The 18,588-nt window shown below is 41.5% G+C and overlaps 1 protein-coding gene across 2 annotated transcripts in view; it reads right to left on the bottom strand.

Moving 5' to 3' along the window:
• The window catches only part of EPHA5 (EPH receptor A5), a 1,391,623-nt gene that overhangs the window by 267,367 nt on the left and 1,105,668 nt on the right, over nt 1-18,588 (bottom strand). Inside the window, exon 8 of one of the 2 annotated variants that reach the window (XM_044060929.1) lies at nt 11,730-11,832. In XM_044060929.1, coding sequence (XP_043916864.1) covers nt 11,730-11,832 — 103 coding nt within the window. Of the gene's footprint in view, nt 1-11,729; nt 11,836-18,588 lie in introns of both variants that reach the window. The other variant, XM_044060928.1, reaches the window with a different exon arrangement.

Consider the following 18,588-nt stretch of genomic DNA (forward strand, 5'->3'; position numbering starts at 1 on the left):
GTTGATAGCATGAGAGATTTGTTAGGTTTGCTGGGGCTGGGGGGAGTGGTCTCGGTTTGGGTTGTATATCACCACATTGGGATATAATGCTTTGCAATTTATGTGGGTTATACTTATCAGTTTTTTCCTAAGAATGGTATAGTTGATGCTGGTGGTGTTGATAGTGGGGGTGTCTTTGGAGAGTTAGAATTTTGACTATGGTATTAGATGTGAATAAGTTAGGGTGGATGTCCAAGTAACTTGATAAATGTGGGTTATGTGTGGTGGTTGTACAGGTGGTTTTAGGACGTATGTTGGGTGTCTGAAAAATTGTGATTATTGTTAGGAGAGAGAGTGTAATTGAGAGAAGTGAGATCATAATAATAGTGGTGATAGACATGATGGTGATTGAGTGCAGTGTGATAGAATGAATATGAGCAGGATAGCTATAGTTCAGGGGATGAAGCACTATATGGCCCTATTCAGAATGGGTGGGGAGGAATAGCAGTTAGGAGGGAAAGTATGACTCGGGGAATAATTAGGGGAGGTTATGGGATAGGTGGAAGAAAGGTGTGGGTGGAGTCAGGTTAGGTATTAGGTTAATGTTACATGTGGTGGGTGGGGATGGGAGTAGTGTGGGCAGCGGAGTGAGCTTAGCGAATACAGTGGGCTGGACCCCACATGGACAAGAGCTGAAAAGCTATCAGTTTAAAGTGAGTAATACGCTTAAGATATCAATATCTAACAAAAGATTACTCTAAGTAGTTCTGTATTGCTTCAAATAAGTATCAGTGTAAGCACACAAACAGGGTTGCTGGGCAGTTATTGAGAAGATTGTGATTAGTATAGAGAGAACTCTGAAAGTAAAAAGCAGAAATTTACTAATTTAAACAGTCAATGCTTGGGACTGGAAAGACTGTGTGTCTGTGTGTGTGTGTGTGTGTGTGTGTGTGTGTGTGTGTGTGTGTGTGTGTGTGTGTGTGTGTGTGCACACGCGCACGTATGTAAGGCTAATTCAAGGTATTATTGCACCATCTAGTGGCGGTTGTCTGGAATAATGGGAGGAGAGAACTCTTTGTTGTTGTGCACACACCTTTTAACACTAAGCCTTAGAACTTTACAAATACTAAGTTGTAATTCCAAAAACGACAAAGGATTTAGTTCCCAAAAGAAATGTATTTTTGTATGTCTTGTCTTAGCGCCTCGGCCATTACAGCCTTCAAAGAGTACAAATTTACCAAAAAACACTCCCCTATTTATACATCAAACATTTAATCCAATTAAAAAAACAATCAATTAAATAATTAAAGACACATTTTTAAAATGTTACAGCAGACTTCCACAATTAACTTCTCTATTTAAACCACTTGGTGTCAATGTATCAAACCGCAATATAAATACAGTTTCTTTATAAAGTCAAATACTCTTAAGTAATCTCTCATCCCCTTTCTTAATAAATACGTCTTCCAAAATAGTAGCTTGCAATAAATTAGCATCACCATTATGTTTTTCTTTAAAGTGAGATGCTATAGGACTTTCCAATCTCCCTTTCCTTTAAGTTGTAATTCACCTGTTGCAGCAGAAAAGCTGTATGGTGTCAGGTTCTTGCTTTCTGGAGGTTTTATTTAGTTAAAAGTTAGCCAGCTGCAGTGGGCCAAAACAGACTTTGCTTTTTGCAGTTTAATCCCAGGGTGGGGGGGGGGGGGTACATAATTAAGAAACCCATGCAAACTGAAAACCAAACATGGCAGAATTAGTGCAAAAGTTACAGGAAATAAGGTTTATTTCAAGAAAGGTTTTTCATCTAGGATTTGCAAAACAAGGCTTTGGTTTAATTCCATACTATGTCAGGTTAGTTAAGAGGAAGCTGCTGCAAGATTGCTTATCTCCATGTGCTAACAGAATATATGGATCAGTAGCAGTAATTCATCCACAGAGCCCTTAGTGGCCCTCAGAATCTGATCTCCTCTACACTGAAACTCTGGGACGTAATGAAAGATGATGTTATACATTCAACTTAATGGAAGCAGGGTCAGAGAAGAGTAAGCAGCCCATGACTGTGGCGTATGTACGTCAGGACCAATAGACAAGAAGTGAAGGCACAGGAGTTACTCCAGGGCAGAATAGTGATGGTCCCAAGTGCAGGTAATTGTAATGTTAGCAATATCTATTATATCACTCCATTTGTGGAGAGCCACATATTGGTGAAGGACAACAGAGCACTGCATATGGAAGAAAACGGACAATAAAATTGGTGCTTGTATAGATAATCTGGAACCCATTTGGTGCCTGAAATAAGTCTTGCCAATAGATATAAAAGCTATTGTTTGGTTAAGGGAATTTAAATTTACATTGACCAGCTGTTGGTTCCTTTCTTTTCTCTGTGTGTTAATGTGACTTCCTTTCACTGCACTTTACATTAGTGAGCAGTGACTGCTCTGAAGAAGTACGCCCTGGGTCTAAGGATGTAAGAGTAAGGAGCAAGATGGTCAGTGGTCTGCTCAAACTGGTTGAGAAATGTTGGACTCAATGTGAAAGTCCAGCAGCATGAGCTAAGGAAGGGGCAGCAGATAAAAGCTTGAAGAACCCTGACAGCTGGTCTGTGTAAATAAACAGGCTAAGATTTCCACTGTTGTGTTGCTTTATAGAAGTTTGAGGTGTCTGAATACTTCAAACAAATCAGTCATCAGCCCAGTCTATAACATTTTAGAATGTACGTGGTCTGCAAGTGAACAAGCCGCACATAACATATCTCTCCTGATGTTTTTTTTCTTTCTAGTGCTCTGCCAGCATGATGGGAAGCACTTTTTTAAAGAAAGTGGTCAGTCTGAAAATTTCCATTGATTCTAATGGGCATTCACTACAATGGAACTTGAAATGGGCATTTTTGAAGGGCTGCACAAAAAGATGGAATGCTTCCTTGGCACTCTTGGTCTATTTTGTGTATTCCTTTTGCAGACTCTGCTAGTGTGATTTTTCTGAATGAATGAAAGGCGTATGTGAATTTTCTTTGAAGCATGTTAAGGATAAGATGGTAGGTGAACTCAGGGACTAATCTGCTCTACTGGCAATAGAAAGCAAGTAAGGATTATCTTTACAGATAAAAGAAGGTATTCAAAATTATTGAGTTGTTATCATGCACTGATAACGTCTTCATTTGCATTAATATTATTTTCATGGATAGGCCACCAGCTGAATCTACTTAGGAGGAGTAATTCTATTGCAGTGCTCTTACTATTTTGTGCTTTGCTCACACAATAGAGGCAGTGACTGTGGGTGGAACGCAGTCTCATTAAAGGCTATGCTGAACAACAGCTTTCTTTAATGAAGAGAATAGATCATACTCCATACTTTTGTTGTCTGCTACCTGCAAGAGTGAAATCACAGGTACCTTAGGCAACATTATGGGTGGCTTTAGAGCTGTGAACAGCTAATATTTGCATTTTGTATTTCTCTGTCATGTTCATTGGCACTCATTCTAGATTTCTGCACTTTTTGATTGTCACCGTTGACTTTGCTGTTAGCACCACCATGGCCCTGAGACTCTCTGTTTCTTGCTGTTTGCTTGCTGCTTTTGTATGTGGAATAAAGTGCTTACTTAATGGTTCAAGGTTGAAATATGTTGTATGCTGTGAACCATGTTTGCTTTGTATATATACATCTATTTATATCTATCTATATATCTATCTATCTCTATATATATATATATATATATATATATATATATATATATATATATATATATATATATATAGAGGTCTACTTTCCTACAACAAAAATTCACTTTTTCGAAATGGGAAAGAACATCCCCACTTAAGCGAAAGTGCACTTTAACGAAAGTGCAGTTTCGCTTAAGCTCACTAGACCAAACCTGCCACACCACAATGGAGGACATTGAAAAACGGGCTATGTCCTCCACTGTGGTGCGATAGTCATGGACCTTAGAGTTAGGGCGCAGGTCAAGGCAAGGGGATTGCCCTACTAACTATCCACTTACTCTAACCTGTGCCCTAACCCTAAGGTCCATGACAATCGCACCACAGTGGAGGACATAGCCCGATTTGGAATGTCTTCCACTGTGGTGCGATAGTCACAGACATTAGGGTTAGGGCACAGGTCAAGGTAAGGTGATAGCCCTATTAACTATCCCCTTACCCTAACCCGTTCGGTCCAGCGTGTTCGCGAGGGTACACTTGTGTGAAAGTGCACTTTCGTGTTAGTGTGGGTGTACTTTTGAAGTTCAAAGTAGTGAACTTTCGTTCTTCAAAAGTACACCTATAGATATATATATATATATATATATATATATATCTACACACACACACACACACACACACACACACACACACACACACACACATGCACACACAAACACACACACACGGATAGATAGATAGATAGATAGATAGATAGATAGATAGATAGATAGATAGATAGATAGATATAGATATGGATACACAGGTAAATATATATGTATAGATGGACACACATGCACACACATACAGAAATCTTTTTGGATAGAGAACAAGCTCACATCCCCCCTCCAGTCTGGTGGGAGATATTTTTTCCCTTGCACTCCTTCTAACATACACATACCAACTCAACATTCACAATACAGTGCTGCAGTAGACAAAAAAAAAATAAAAATAAGTACCACAAGTGCACCTCCATCTTACACAGACCAACACACTGCAATAAAGTGAATCATGACATTCAATATTTGAAATACAGACCCACAACTACATATACTGCAATAAAATATAAGTGAACCTGTCTCTCTCTCTCTCTCTCTCTCTCTCTATATATATATATATATATATATATATATATGCATGTTTGTGCGTATAGACAGAAAGACTGATATAGATGTAGATACATTATTGTGTCAGGTAATAGCTACTAAGTGAATTTAAGTGAACTGGTATGTTTTTTACCAAAAGTATATGAGTATATGTTGTTGAATGGCAGAAATATTGATGTTGGGAATATCAACTTTCCATAGGTTCATAGGTTCATAGGTAGGTACTAGCTATCTGCCCGAGGGCATTTTTAAGCCTAGCCAGAGTGTGTCGGCTTTCGCCGCCCCATTGATTAATTAACTGAGCCTCTGTCAAGCAAAGCCAATGAAGTGATCCCAGGGGTGTATTTTCTGTTACCCATCCACTCGTCAAGGCTTCTCTTGAAGAGTGTTAGTGAGGGGCTCTGCCTAATGTAGTTAGGAATTTTGTTCCAAAGCATGGTGAGTCACTATGACAGGAATCTATCCCTCCAGCATGTTCTATTTATTGTTGTGGTGAGGTTTAGCTCACTAGAGCGCGTGGCTCGCAGTGACTTGGATTTCTTTAGGTGGAGCATGTCCATCAATTTTAAGTTGGACATGGCTTTGAAGTCAGGCAGAGATCACCTCTGAGTAAGCGATATGCCACTGAGTACAGCCAGAGTTTTTTCAGTTGGGCTGCATAGGACATATGTTTGAGGCCAGTGTTCCTCTTGGTGAGGTGCTTTTGTGGTCTTTCCAGCTGTTGGAAGTGACTTGTGAGGTACATCCCAAATGGGGCATTTTACTCTATGATGGGTCTGATGAGTGAGGAGTAGAGGGGCACTAAAACCTCTTTATTTCTAGATGTGAACCTCTTAGTAATTAGATGGGCCACATAGAAGGATTTCCTAACTACTTTGGCAATATGATTGTCAAAGGAGAGATTACTATCTACCTGGGTCCCCAGATCTCTTATTACCTTTTCTGTATTAAGGGGGCTGCCGCCTATGTGGTAATTCCTGGGTGTTTTGTTTTTCCAAAACGGGATGACAATGCATTTTTTGGCATTTAGCTTGAGGCCATGACTTTGACACCAGGTGTCTGTCTCAGTAAGGCCTTTTTGAAGGATGTCTGTGTCAGCCGGAGAGTTAATTATGGCTCCCAGTTTGCAGTCATCGGTGAACTTGGTTAGCCATAGTCCTCCTGTGTTTGCCTGTACTTCTGAGAAATATATGCTGAACAGTAGGGGTCCCAGAACCGAGCCTTGCGGGACACCACTTGTGATTGGTTTAGAGTCGGGCCTGGAGCCCGCTATTGTTGCCGTTTGAGTTCTTTCTGTAAGCCAGTTGGCAACCCATCTTGTGATGTAGGGGTTTAAGTTCAGGTTGGTGAGTTTTTCTATAATACCCGAGTGAGGAATGGTGTTGAATGCCTTGGCGAGATCAAGGTAGGCTGTGTGAACCACCTTTCCCTCGTCTATGGCCTTGGTGACTGTCTCGAAGAAGTCAACCAGGTTTAGTAGGCATGATCTGCCCTTAACAAAGCCAAACTGGGTCAGGTCAAGTGTTTGGAGGTTCCCAATGTCTTTGTTAATGAGTTCCATGATGATGTGCTCCATAGCCTTGCAGACCAGGCTAGTCAGGCTTATGGGGCGATAGTTACTAGGGTCAGATGTGGTCCCTCCTTTGTGGAGCGGAATAACTGTTGCTGTGCGCCATTCTATGGGCACGTAGCCTGTGGAAAGGCTGAGGTTAAACAGCGTGTTTAGGTGGGGGGGGGGGTTAGTTCATTCTGTAGTTCGTGCAAGACGCAGCCTGGGACACCATCTGGCCCCATTGATGCTGTGTTTTTGGCTTTTGAAAGGGCTGTTTTCACCTGTGCTTCTGTGATTTCCAGGACACTACACTTTTTCAGTATTGTTGTGGGCCCTTTTGAAGGTGAGAGGGAGGTGAAGTTTGCACTGAATCTATCTGCCAGGATGTTGGTAATATCAGTAGGTTCAGTATATGTTGTGCTATTTTGCACTAGCTCAGAGCATATCTGCGAGGTGCCACTTAGATTCTTCACAAAGCTAAAGAAGGCTTTGTGGTTATCTTTCAAATCCTTGGCTATTTTTCTTTTGAAGTTAGCCCTGGATGATTTTATGAGGGACCTTAGTTTCTTACTGATACTAATCAGGGATGTCTTTCCTTCTTGGGATTTGCTTTTTTTCTGAACTAGTTTCCTCCTTCTGTTGTATAACCTGTTTATGGCAGGGGTTCACCAGACTGGTTTCCTTCTCTTAGGGGAGTGAGTCTTGGTCTTGCTAGGGATGGCATGATCCATGCATCCTTGTAGGTGCTCATAGAGTGCAATTGTAAAGGATTCTGCATCTTGGGCAGTGTTATCCTTTAGCATGGGGGCTGTGAAACTTACCACCTCTGCCTTAAGTAAGGTGAAGTTTGCTTTAGAAAAGTTTTTCACTGTGGTTTCCTTGGTTGGGGGTGGTGGTGGGGTGTGGACATCCTGGGTGATTAGTTTATGGTCTGATCTAACCAGTGACGGGTTGACCTCCGGTACGGAACACGTGTCGCCCATGTAAGTGATGACCATGTCCAATATGTTGCGGCCTCTGGTAGGGGAGTTTACCAGCTGATCCAGGGCATTTCAGTTGATAAATTCCAGGAAGCGCTGAGCCTGGGAGTTTGTACTCAAGTAGTTTTCCCAGTTAATGGTAGGGTAATTGAAATCACCCAATATCAAGTTGTTTGGTAGGACCTTCATGTTTTCCAGTGTCTCCAGAAAGGTGTAGTGGTGGTCCTGGGTCATGGAGGGTGATCTGTAGCAGGCCTCAATTTGCATTGCAGATTTGCCCGATGTTAGTTGCACATGGATGATCTCAGAGGTATCATGCTATGCCACTAACCTGGAGGTGTAAGTATCCTTGTTGAATATGGATACACCCCCCTCCTTTTGTGTTTCGGTTCGTGTTCTGTGGCCGAAATGTGTGGTATGAATTGTAGCCCAGTAGTGCTGGAGTGCTCTCTGGACCCTTGAACCAGGTTTCAGTTACTGCACAGATTTCGACGTTCTCCATACTTAGGAATGCTTCGATCACATGCATTTTGAGATTTAAACTCCTGATGTTGAGTAGCATAACCCTCATTTTTTTACTTGTGCTGTTTACAGTGGTGGGATTGAATTTTCAGCCTTGCCTAAAACAGGCACTATGGGGGCAGCAAGAGCCTTGGCCAGTATTCGAAAGCCAAGGGGTGACAGGTGCAAGCTGTCTCTTGCGAAGCAACGCGGCCTGTCGAGCATGTCATCCCAGGCTGACAGACACTGGATCCCCTTTAAGTGACACCAGAAGCTTAGCCAATTGTTGAAATTGATCATTTTTTCTTTATACTGAGATATCATTCTTGGTGAGGACAGGATGCCACTCAGGGTCAGGGTCATACCCGCCTGGACTACTTGATCAGAGAGCTCTTCCGTGTCTTTTCATGTAGTCCAGGGAGGTACATCTCAGGTCATTCACACCAACTTGAACAATGACAGAGTCATATTTGTACTTGTTCTGGAGTGACCTGAGTGCTTGTGTTATGTGGCGGATTCTGGCTCCTGATAGGCAGCTAACAGTAACCTTCTTCTTGTCCAGCCTAGTGAGATGGGAGTCAGTGTGCCTGAATATTGAGTCACCTATTACTAGTGTGTTAGGTATGTTATTTCCCCTTAAGGGCGGTGGTTGTGCGACACATTGATTTTGTGTTTTATGTGTTGTCTGGTTTGTGACGGGAGGTGCAGGTTTTGTGGGTGTCTGCTCTGGAGCTCTCTGATGCTTTTGCAGGTTTTTATTTAGAGCCTCTGAGTATGATTTCATGTATTTATGTATTTTTTGCCAGTGCTGGTTTAGTAGGTCTATGTGACGCTGGAGTTATGGTGCAAGTGTTAACCTTCTCCTCATAACTGTCTGTTCCAGTCTTGGTTGGAGAGACCTTAGCCTCCAGTTTAGCTGTATAATTGCATCTATTGCATATGTTAGTGTTTTGTGGTAGAAGGAGAGGACTGTCTGTGTACATGAGGCAGTTGTAACATTGCCTTAGGATACCCAGATTCACCAGGTGGACTGGAGAGTACACCTGAAGTTGCCCTTTGGTCATGCCTGAATAGTAGGGTGAGCTGCTTAGTCGCTTGGTTGGCAAGGGGTGGATAAAAAGCCTTGCCCTGCTGGGCAGTCAAATGTCGGGGTATATTAGTGCTTGCTATTAGGTCTGAGCAAGTGCTGGACTGTAGGATGCTTTTTGAGTGCTTAGGTTGAGATTTAGATGAGTTTCAAGTAAAAAACTGAAGAGGAGACTTAGTGGAGCCAGGAATAATTTAACCCTAGCTAACCGGTGCTGCCCGGTGCACAAAACCGTGCAAACGCTGTTTTTAAACTACTAACTTCTGGGCTGGAACCACTCCTCCAGGGACAGATGGCTGCTCAAAGTTCCCCTCTCTCACAGGTGAACAGAGAAACTTCCCTCTATCCAAGTAAGGTATGGGCAACTCAGAAACTTGTAACACAGCCCTGAATTCAGCACTAGCCTGAAAACTGGACTATACTAGCTTAGAAAGGCAGGAAACAAGACATTTTTTTTTTTTGAAAAGATAAGGCAAAAACAGTAAAAAGTACACTTAAAACAGCTTTAAATGACTACAAGCGATCAGAAAAGGCTATCACACTTTAGTGTGTAGCCTACAACAGTTAAACAATTTATTTAACCAAAAACAACTTTTTAAAAGTGCAGGCAGTCAAATAAATACAATATGTGAAAAAACAAGCTTTTTAATCACAATAAGTGCTGGAAAAATCAGCATTTAGGGAGAAAACAGTTAAGTACAGCAAGAAAATACAGAAAACTGATACTCAAATACTCCAAAGTCTCTCTTTTAAGCTAGAAGGCTTGTATCAGTTTAAGGCTTTCTAGTGCTTTCCAGTAGGTTAGTTACAGGAAAGATGGGAAACAAGCTCAGATGTGGTCTTTTAAACCAGAAAGTTGAAAGAGATGGACAATTTCCCGAATGATCAATAAACTACAATTCCTGGGCCAAGAACCACTCCTCTTGTGGTAGACAGGCTACCTAGTACTTACCACTCCCATTGATAAGCTAGAAGGCTGCACTCCAACACAAAGGCTTGGGGAGGCTCAGAAGCTTACAAACAGTCCTGGATAAAGCAAATCTGTTCCTGGACTAGACTAGTTACAGGAAAGGTGGGGATCAAACGCAAAGAGGGGCTTTAAAACCAGAAAGTTGAGAGAGATGGAAAAAGCTGCCCAAACGGCCAATAAACTACAATTTCTGGGCCAGAACCACTCCTCTTGTGGTAGATAAGCTACCTAGTGCTTACCACTCCCACTGATAAGCTAGAAGGCTTCCCTCCAACACAGAAAAGCTTATGGGGCTCAGAAGCTTACCAACAGTCCTGGATACAGCAACTCTGTATCTGGACTAGGCTAGTAGCAGGAAAGGTGGGAAACAGCGGAAGTGCAGCCTTTAAACCAGAAAGTTGAAAGAGATGGGAAAAAAATGCACAAACGGCCAGTAGCTACAATTTCTGGGCCAGGAACCACTCCTCTTGTGGTAGATAGGCTACCTAATGCTTACCACTCCCACTGATAAGCTATAAAGCTTCCCTCCAACACAGAAAGGCTTGGGGGGCTCAGAAGCTTACAAAGAGTCCTGGATACAGCAAATCTGTACCTGGACTAGACTAGTTACAGGAAAGGTGGGGAACAACCGCAAACACAAGCTTTTAAGCCAGCAAGTTGAAAGAGATGGAAAACTGCCTAAACGGCCAATAAACTACAATTTATGGGCCAAAACCCACTCTTCCCGTGGTAGATAGGCTACCTGATGCTTACCACTCCCAATTATAAACTAGAAGGCTTCCCTCCAACACAGAAAGGCTTGGGGGGGGGGGTCTCAAAAGCTTACAAAGAGTCCTGGATACAGCAAATCTGTACCTGGACTAGACTAGTAACAGGAAAGGCAGGAAACAAGCACAAACACAGGCTTTTGAATCAGAAGGTTGAAAGAGATGGAAGAGCTTCCCAAACGGCCAATAAACTATAATTTCTGGGCCAGAAATTTCTCCTCCTGTGGTAGATAGGCTACCTAGTGCTTACCACTCCCACTGATAAGCTAGAAGGCTTCCCTCCAACACAAAAAGGCTTGGGGGCTCAGGAGCTTACAAACTGTCCTGGATACAGCAAGTCTGTATCTGGACTAGACAAGTTACAGAAAAGCAGGAAACAAGATAGGAATTTATTTTTTTAATTTTTTTTTTTTACAGAAAAGCAGCTAAAACAGCAGTAAATACAATTCAAATGCAGTGCAGGCTAGCACACGTGTATCAATATTATGGCAAATACAGTTTAATTAAATGAAATTAACACATGACTAAAAAACAAGTGCAGAAGGCATTAAATTAGAAGGCTACTATCAAGCTGTAATAAGTGCAGAGTAAGAACTGAACATATAACAGCACGCATATTTGCCATATTTAATAAGAACAGAAAAGATCAAACATATGGACTGTTTGTTCCATCAATCATAATTATAAAAATCTATTTCCACCTTTTTTCATGTCTCCCACTCTTATAAGATACCTTGAAACAAAAGCAGTTCCAAGTGGCAGTAAGTTCAATGCTAAATATTGGGGGTATTGGTCTTTGATAATACACTATATATTTAAATAAGAAAGTTTATCTTAAGATAGCTGCGCATAAGAATGTATATGAGTTTCATGTAACAAAGCAAATAAAGAGAAAACAATTACAGATGTAGAAAACTGATACGAGTCACATTTCTGCATTGCATATGAAACCTATGAACAAGTAATTGAAACTTCAGAGGAATATATTTTCAGAGAATGATTTCAAACTGATAGCACTGAGATCTTGCATTAAGATGTTTACTGCTTAGTGTTTCCATTTAATATAAAGACGTCTGATGCATTTTCTCTTACCTTCCACTCAGAAGAAAACCAATAACAACTGCTAGAAGTATCACCCCAACTGTCACTGACACAGCAATGATGGGAATCTGACTCTGATCACTGGATGCAGTTACTGCTATGTAGAGACAAAAAAAAGTATTTTGTCAACAAACAGCACAAAGAAACTTATCTATACATTATGATATATTTTAATAACACGACAAAATAAATGACAAAATTAAGCTGCAAACTATTTCCTCCAAACAAATTTCCAGCATTGCACCGATACCAATGGCTTCACTACACGTACTTGAGGAGCAACTGCTCGAGCGAAAATGGCTCGCAGAAAAAATATGAATGGCATAACACTGAAAGCTTTTTCCCATACAAAATTAACACTGGTGTGATTTCTAATTGGGTGCTGGAGATTATTTTATTTTTATGGAGATCTTTGCCTTTTTTTGAGATGGTGTCACCGTAGAGTTGTTTGGGGGGGGGGGGTTGGAGGGCTTGCCTGCTCACTGCAAAAAACAAACCAAAAATAAATAAATAAATAAATAAATAAATAAATAAATAAATAAATAAAATAAATAATCAACTTTCAGGCAGAACCAATACTAATATCCAATGAGTAAGAAAAATATTTCAAAGACACATAATAATCAGAGTTCTACATTGTCCCCATTTTTATATTAGTAGTCAACAAAGAATAAAGAAAGACAGTGCACTTGATATCACTACACTATCATATAAAAAGAATAAATTAGAAGTGACTATAATTTTAACTTGAAGTAAAAAAAAAAAAAAATGTTCAGGTTTGTCAGCATAAATTTATCCTTTTATGTTAGAAAAATATATTTTATACAATCCAGTCCTATCAAATGAACTGATTAAAGACAGACACAGCTACATGGAAAATATGAGGTTCAAGAACAAACCAATTTGTCCTGAGATACTTTTAAGTGGTTAGTGGTGGAAGAGATGGGGTTAAAGCTGAAAAAGGGAAAGGGAGGGAATGTTACAGCTGGGTGAGAAGTGAAAGAGTTATGTAGAGTGGTGGGTAAGGGAGGGTTATGATAGGATGGATGAGTGCTTGGGAGGAAGTGAGGTAAGTGTATGGAGGGGCTAAAGGTGTTTTATGTTAACATAGCTGAGTGGGGAGGTCAGAGTTAGGCATGAACTTGCTGCACTTCAGGCATATGTCCGAGACTTCCTGTAAGTACTTCAAGGGATAGGTAGGTCTTGGATTAATTCCAATGCAAAGGAAAAACACCAGACTCCTCCAGCAGACCACAACTGAAATGGACAGGCTGAAAACAGCACAGCTGAGTAACAAAGTTATTTTTTGTTTCTGTTCGGCCATTTTGTATTGGCATGGATTGGTTATGGTCCTGATGCCTGGGATTAGTTGGAATACCTCCTTAGTTGCTTGTGGTAAAAAGTTAATTTTGGCTAAATATCTCTTACTGGGTACATAGATACAAGCATTGGTGGCATAATGTGGAGCAGTCGTTACTTCCGAGATCGAGTAGGCAGGGTGGCAGCCTGGTGAGGGGATTTTGGTTGGGTAGTTTTCGTAGCAGTACATTGGTTGTGGTTGTTTGTTGACCTGTGGCTTTCCTGCTGACAGCTGAGCCATGAGTAATGGTGTGTGCATTTTGCAGGTTGCAAGGCACTCACTTCTCATGCTCAGTGTGGAGTAGACCATTATGTGGCAGAGGGATAGTTGGGATGCATGGGCGAATAGCTCGTGCTTGACTGTTATATTAATTAAAAAAAAAAAGAAAGAAAGAAAATACTGGCTCTGAAAAGTGCATGGTATATTTATGCCAAATGCAGTGCTTTCCTAATTAAAGGAGATACTGTTGCTTAGATGAGCATTGCCTGTGGCAGAGCTCAATTAGCAAGGGAAGGCTGCAAGTCATCTGCGTGTGTGTGTGTCTGCGGATGGGGTACGTGTGTGGTATGGGAGTCATACTTCTCAATCTGTAGCACAAGTAATCTGGACAAAACCTTAGATAATGGGGGGGTGATGACCCAAGATAAAAGACATTTTCTACTACTGTGGCACATGCTTAACTTGGACTGTGAATAACAGTTGTTTTTCTTTTTGCAGATGGCTGGGGTCCAGAGTTTGAGACAAAGATGGGCAACTATTATCTCACAGGAAGAAGAGCTTTTTTGGGGGTTAGCAACCAGTGAGTCTCCTATGGTGGAGGAGCCCAGCTTGTCCAGAAGATAGAGGAGAGGGAATTTGAAGAAAAGGAAGTTGGTGCCCCAAGGGAAATGGCCATGACAGTCAAGAGAGTGTGGCACATTGGAGGTTCCAGTCGATGGACCAGTGTATGATGCAGTTGCAGGTAATGATGCTAGGGGTTCACACAGATATGTCAGGCTTGGTATGATTGGGGTCTTGCCGGTGGGTAGGGGGAAATGTGGAAGGCTTAAACATCTTAGTGGAGCTGGAGAGGCTTAGTGATGGGGGCAGGTCCAGAGGGGTGCATTTATTGAGGAAGGCAGCTTAGGGTCTTTAGGGAGTGTAGAGTCATCCTTAGGCAGGGAGGACTCACAACAGCAAGAGGCAGGTTTGGACTTTGGTATCCATCCAGGGGTTTCATTAGTTACATAGCCTTTGGGACAGGGGTGGAGTCTTCTTGAATCTTCACATATCAGCATCGGTTAAACAGAAGATCTGGAGGGGTCAGTATGTAGATATTTTCAAGTTAGTCGAGTACGTAGATATTTCAAGTTAATCAATGCTGAAGGGGCTCAATGCTTGATGGACTCCAAATCAGTGAACAAGCAAAGATCTTCGAGTGTCTTTTTTAGCTTTGAGGTAGAGGAGAGTAGGCTGCAAACAAGAAGATGTGATAAATGGGTGTTAGGTTTCATGTACCACATGGTGGTTTGGCTGGAAAATAATAGCTCCATGCACTACCAATTTTGGTGTATTTTCTCACAATCCAAGAAGCACAATGGCTGTGGGTGAGGAAAGCCTAGTTGTGGTATATTCAGTGGTTCTTGTAAATGGAGGGAGTTGGATATATTCAGTGGTTCTTGTAAATGGAGGGAGTTGGATCAAGCAATGCAGTGGGAAGTTAGGCACCTGGACATTTGGTTAGCAACCATGACAGATAGCTTTGGGGTTGCTAGTGGGGGGAAGGTTAGGAAGTGAAGGGGCGGAATTGTGCTGGGCCTTAATGTGGGGTGTTGTTCATGGGATGTATGCAGGTTTTCACACACCTGTTCAAATTGTGCAAACATACATCCGGCTATAGAGTGTGGCTGCCGAGAAAATATTTTTGTTATTTTGCGTTCCACTCCCACCGAACTGGGAGTGTTCACTTCTATTCTTCAGGGATTTTAAGGTTTTATGGGATGAGGAAATTTTCATGGGTAGAGGGAAGGAGTGAATTTCTTAGGACAGAAGAGAAGACCAGGTGAAATATTTGCCTGTTAAGGTGCAGGTACTGCATCACATGATTAAGCAATTACCTGATTTGGCAGTTGCAGATGAATTAATCAAAAGAATTTTTTGTAGGATGTACTATTAAGCCGAGGGTTAGAGGGGAGGATTTAGTCTTGCAATCGGTGTGGGACAGGGAGGAGATTTTGAAAATTTTGGTGGAAAAGGAGTAGTGTGCAGGCAGGTTACTGGGCCCTTTTGGCCGTCTACCCTTTGGCAGCTTTAAGATTTCACAATTAGGTTTGGTCCCTAAGAAGTTGCCTGGTGAATTTTGGCTGATTCACCATTTGTCCTATCCTGAAGGGAACTCAATTAATGATTTAATTTCAGTAGAAGACACTAAAGTTAGGTATGCCTCATTAGATGATGCAGTGCAGGTGATTTGGCGGTTAGGCATGCTTCATTAGATGATGCGGTGCAGGTCATTTGGAGGTTTACAGATCCATGGTTGGTAGAGGTTGATATCAAATCTGCATTTCAGTTATTACCAGTGTGGGAGAAGGAGTGGCACTGGTTACAAATGATAGTCAAGAACAAGTTCTGCTTTGTCAAGATCATGTCCATGGGCTGTTCAGTGGTCTGCTCCATTTTTGAGGAGTTTAGCACTGCTCTCCATTGGATTTGTCAGCAACAGGACGGTTCTCTGAAGGCAGTGCATTACTTGGACGTCTTTTTATTAATAGGTGATGAGTTTGACTGAGAGATGGAGAGTATGTGGGAGTTTTTTTGGTTCTGTGAAGAACTGGAGGTTCCCTTGGCCACATGAAAGTTGGAGGGTCCTACCAAGGCTTTGTGTTTCTTGGGATTGCTAGTAGATGCATGGCAAGGATTATTTTGTTTGCCACTTGAGAAGATAGGACACTTGAAAGAAGTGATTACTTGGGTGAAGATCAAGGACAAGGTGAAGATTAGAGACAGAGACATTATGGAGCTGTTAAGGCTAATAAATTTTGCATGTCGGGCAATTCATCCTGGTCATACATTCTGTAGGTCTGCAACTTTTTTGTTAAAAAGGGAAAGAAGCAAGCATCTTTGGGTGAGGATTGGCAAGCTTGTAGATGCTGACTTAGTGTTGTGGTTGTCCTTTTTAGATCAGTTTAATGGTGTTTTATTTTGGCAGACAGATTCTGTTGGTCAATGAGAGTTGCAATTATTTTCAAATACAGTAGGGGATGTTGTGATGGAAGCATTTTTTTAGTGGTGAATGGTTTGTAGCTCAGTGACCATACAATTGGGAGGACAAATGGAAAAGAAAAGTGGCCTTTTTGGAACTGATGCCTGGGCGGCATCTGTGGCGTGGCAAAACCAGTTGCATGATAGGTGAGTAATTCTTCATTTGGACAATTAGGCAGTGGTGTGAGTTTTACAGTCAAAGACAATAAAATCTAAATTACTTTTGATAGTGCTACAGAAATTATTTTTGCAGAGTTAGTTGATTAACTTTTCTTTTACAGGAGTGCATTTGGCAGGTACTAGGAATGGGATTGCTGACAGTTTGTCTCATTTCCAGTTTTTTCAGATTCTGGCAGTTAGCTCCAGAGGCAGAGGGTGAACTGGTTCACTTGTCAGACAAAGTGTTGAAGATTGGACTGGAGTAACCAGATGGTTGGGCAGTTTCTACAAGGAATGTGTATGGTAGGACTTTACACAATTTTGATAAATTTGTTTTGCAGATTCTAAATTGCCATTGCAATACTTAGTGCACACTTGGGTGCAAGGTAAGGCTGGCCAGTTGGTTAAGCTGGATCTGGCCGCTATCAGTATATTTGCATGGGTGGCAGGGCTGGAGGATATAATGAAATCCTGGACAGCAGCTTGTATGTTGAAAGGATGGGGTAGAGCTGACAGGGTTAGGCAGGACAGACGATGGTTGATGGCAAGGCAGGTGCTTAAGGTTTTGTTCTGGGGTTTAGAGTCAATGATTGGGATTCACGTGATTTTAACTTGTTGGTAACGTTATCACTCTGGATGTATCATGGAGCATTTAGGGTATTAGAGTTGTTAGGTTTGTTGTTTTGGTGGAAGGTGACAGTATTTTCCTTATCGGTACAGATTTGGCTTTATAGCTCTAAGACTAATCAGATGGGTATGGGCTTCCAGATGGTTCTGCAGAAGGGCAGAAATCAATCATTGTGTCCAGTAGCGTGGTCTAGAAGGTTACAGCAGATGCATGCTGGGAATCTTCAGGATATGGCTTTTCAGTCAAAAGGGGGTAAGGCGATAATGGGAAATCAGTTTCTCTATATGATGAGAAGGGCATTACAGTGTATTGATTTTCTGGATGAGAGGTTTTCAACTCGTTCCTTTCACAGTGGAATGGCTTCTGATTTGGAGAGAGAAGGGAGGTCAGTGGAGATTATCAAAAGCGTAGGTCATTGGTCTTCAAATGCCTTTTTGTCTTATATTTTTTTTTAAGAAAAGAGATTGTCATTCTCAGTCATTCCTATACTCAGTGGGTGGTGAAGCAGGCTGCATTTAGGACAGATGGCAGCGAGCTGGGTTTACATCACTTCAGGTGGAGAGCAAAATGGGATGGTATCAGAGGCCTCAGAAGGCATCTGTTTGTGGGGGAGTTTGCATAAGTACAGTTACAGAAAGGGATTCCACAAGTTCTAGTTGTACATTTGGCAGGTAATAATTTGGGAGTAATTCCAAAGTGGAAGTTTGTGCATATAACATTAGAGGATTTGACTACCTTAAAGTGGGCATTTCCGGCTATGTTTATTGTGTGGTCAGAAATAGTGCCACATTTATTTTGGAGAAATGCAGGTAGTTTTACTGGAATAGAGTGGGCCTGTCGTTTTGTTAATTTTAAGTTGTATAGGCATCTGGAGAATTTGGGTATTTAGATGACAGAGCATAGGAACTATGATGACAACAGAGAATGGAGTGTACCTGAGCAAAGTTGGTTTGGATTTATTCAATGTACACCGGGCTTTATTTTTGGAAGAGTTGGTGAAAGTATTGCAGTAAGTGAGGGGGAACAGCCTGTGTCAAGCTGGTGGTTGCAGAAGAGGAGCAGGCTTGTCCCTCTTCTGTTCTCCCTCTGGTTTTGGGTATTGGATTCAAACAGTTTGCTTGGGAATGAAAGGGAGTGGGGTACGTTGCTTTGAGAAGTGAGACAAAACAAATGGTTGTGGCAACGCTGCTTATTTTGAGCAAGGTTAGCAGGATACGCTGCCCTGGTAAATTGTTATATAAATATTCTTTGGTGATCAGTAAATTTAAGAATGTTATTCAATAATGTTGTGATTAAGAAAGTTTAATAAAGGCCGTCAAATGCCATTTTGGTCTGGTGTGTGTTACTGAAGGGGCCTGGGACAAATATAATTAATTACTTCTTATGACTTTTTATAAAATACTGTTTTGCTTTATTTTTCTGTGGCAGCACGGAGCTATCCATTATATTTGCTTTCTGGATCC

This window comes from Protopterus annectens, chromosome 2.part0 (assembly GCF_019279795.1).
Source record: "Protopterus annectens isolate FY-2018-M chromosome 2.part0, PAN1.0, whole genome shotgun sequence".
NCBI lineage: Eukaryota > Metazoa > Chordata > Ceratodontiformes > Protopteridae > Protopterus > Protopterus annectens.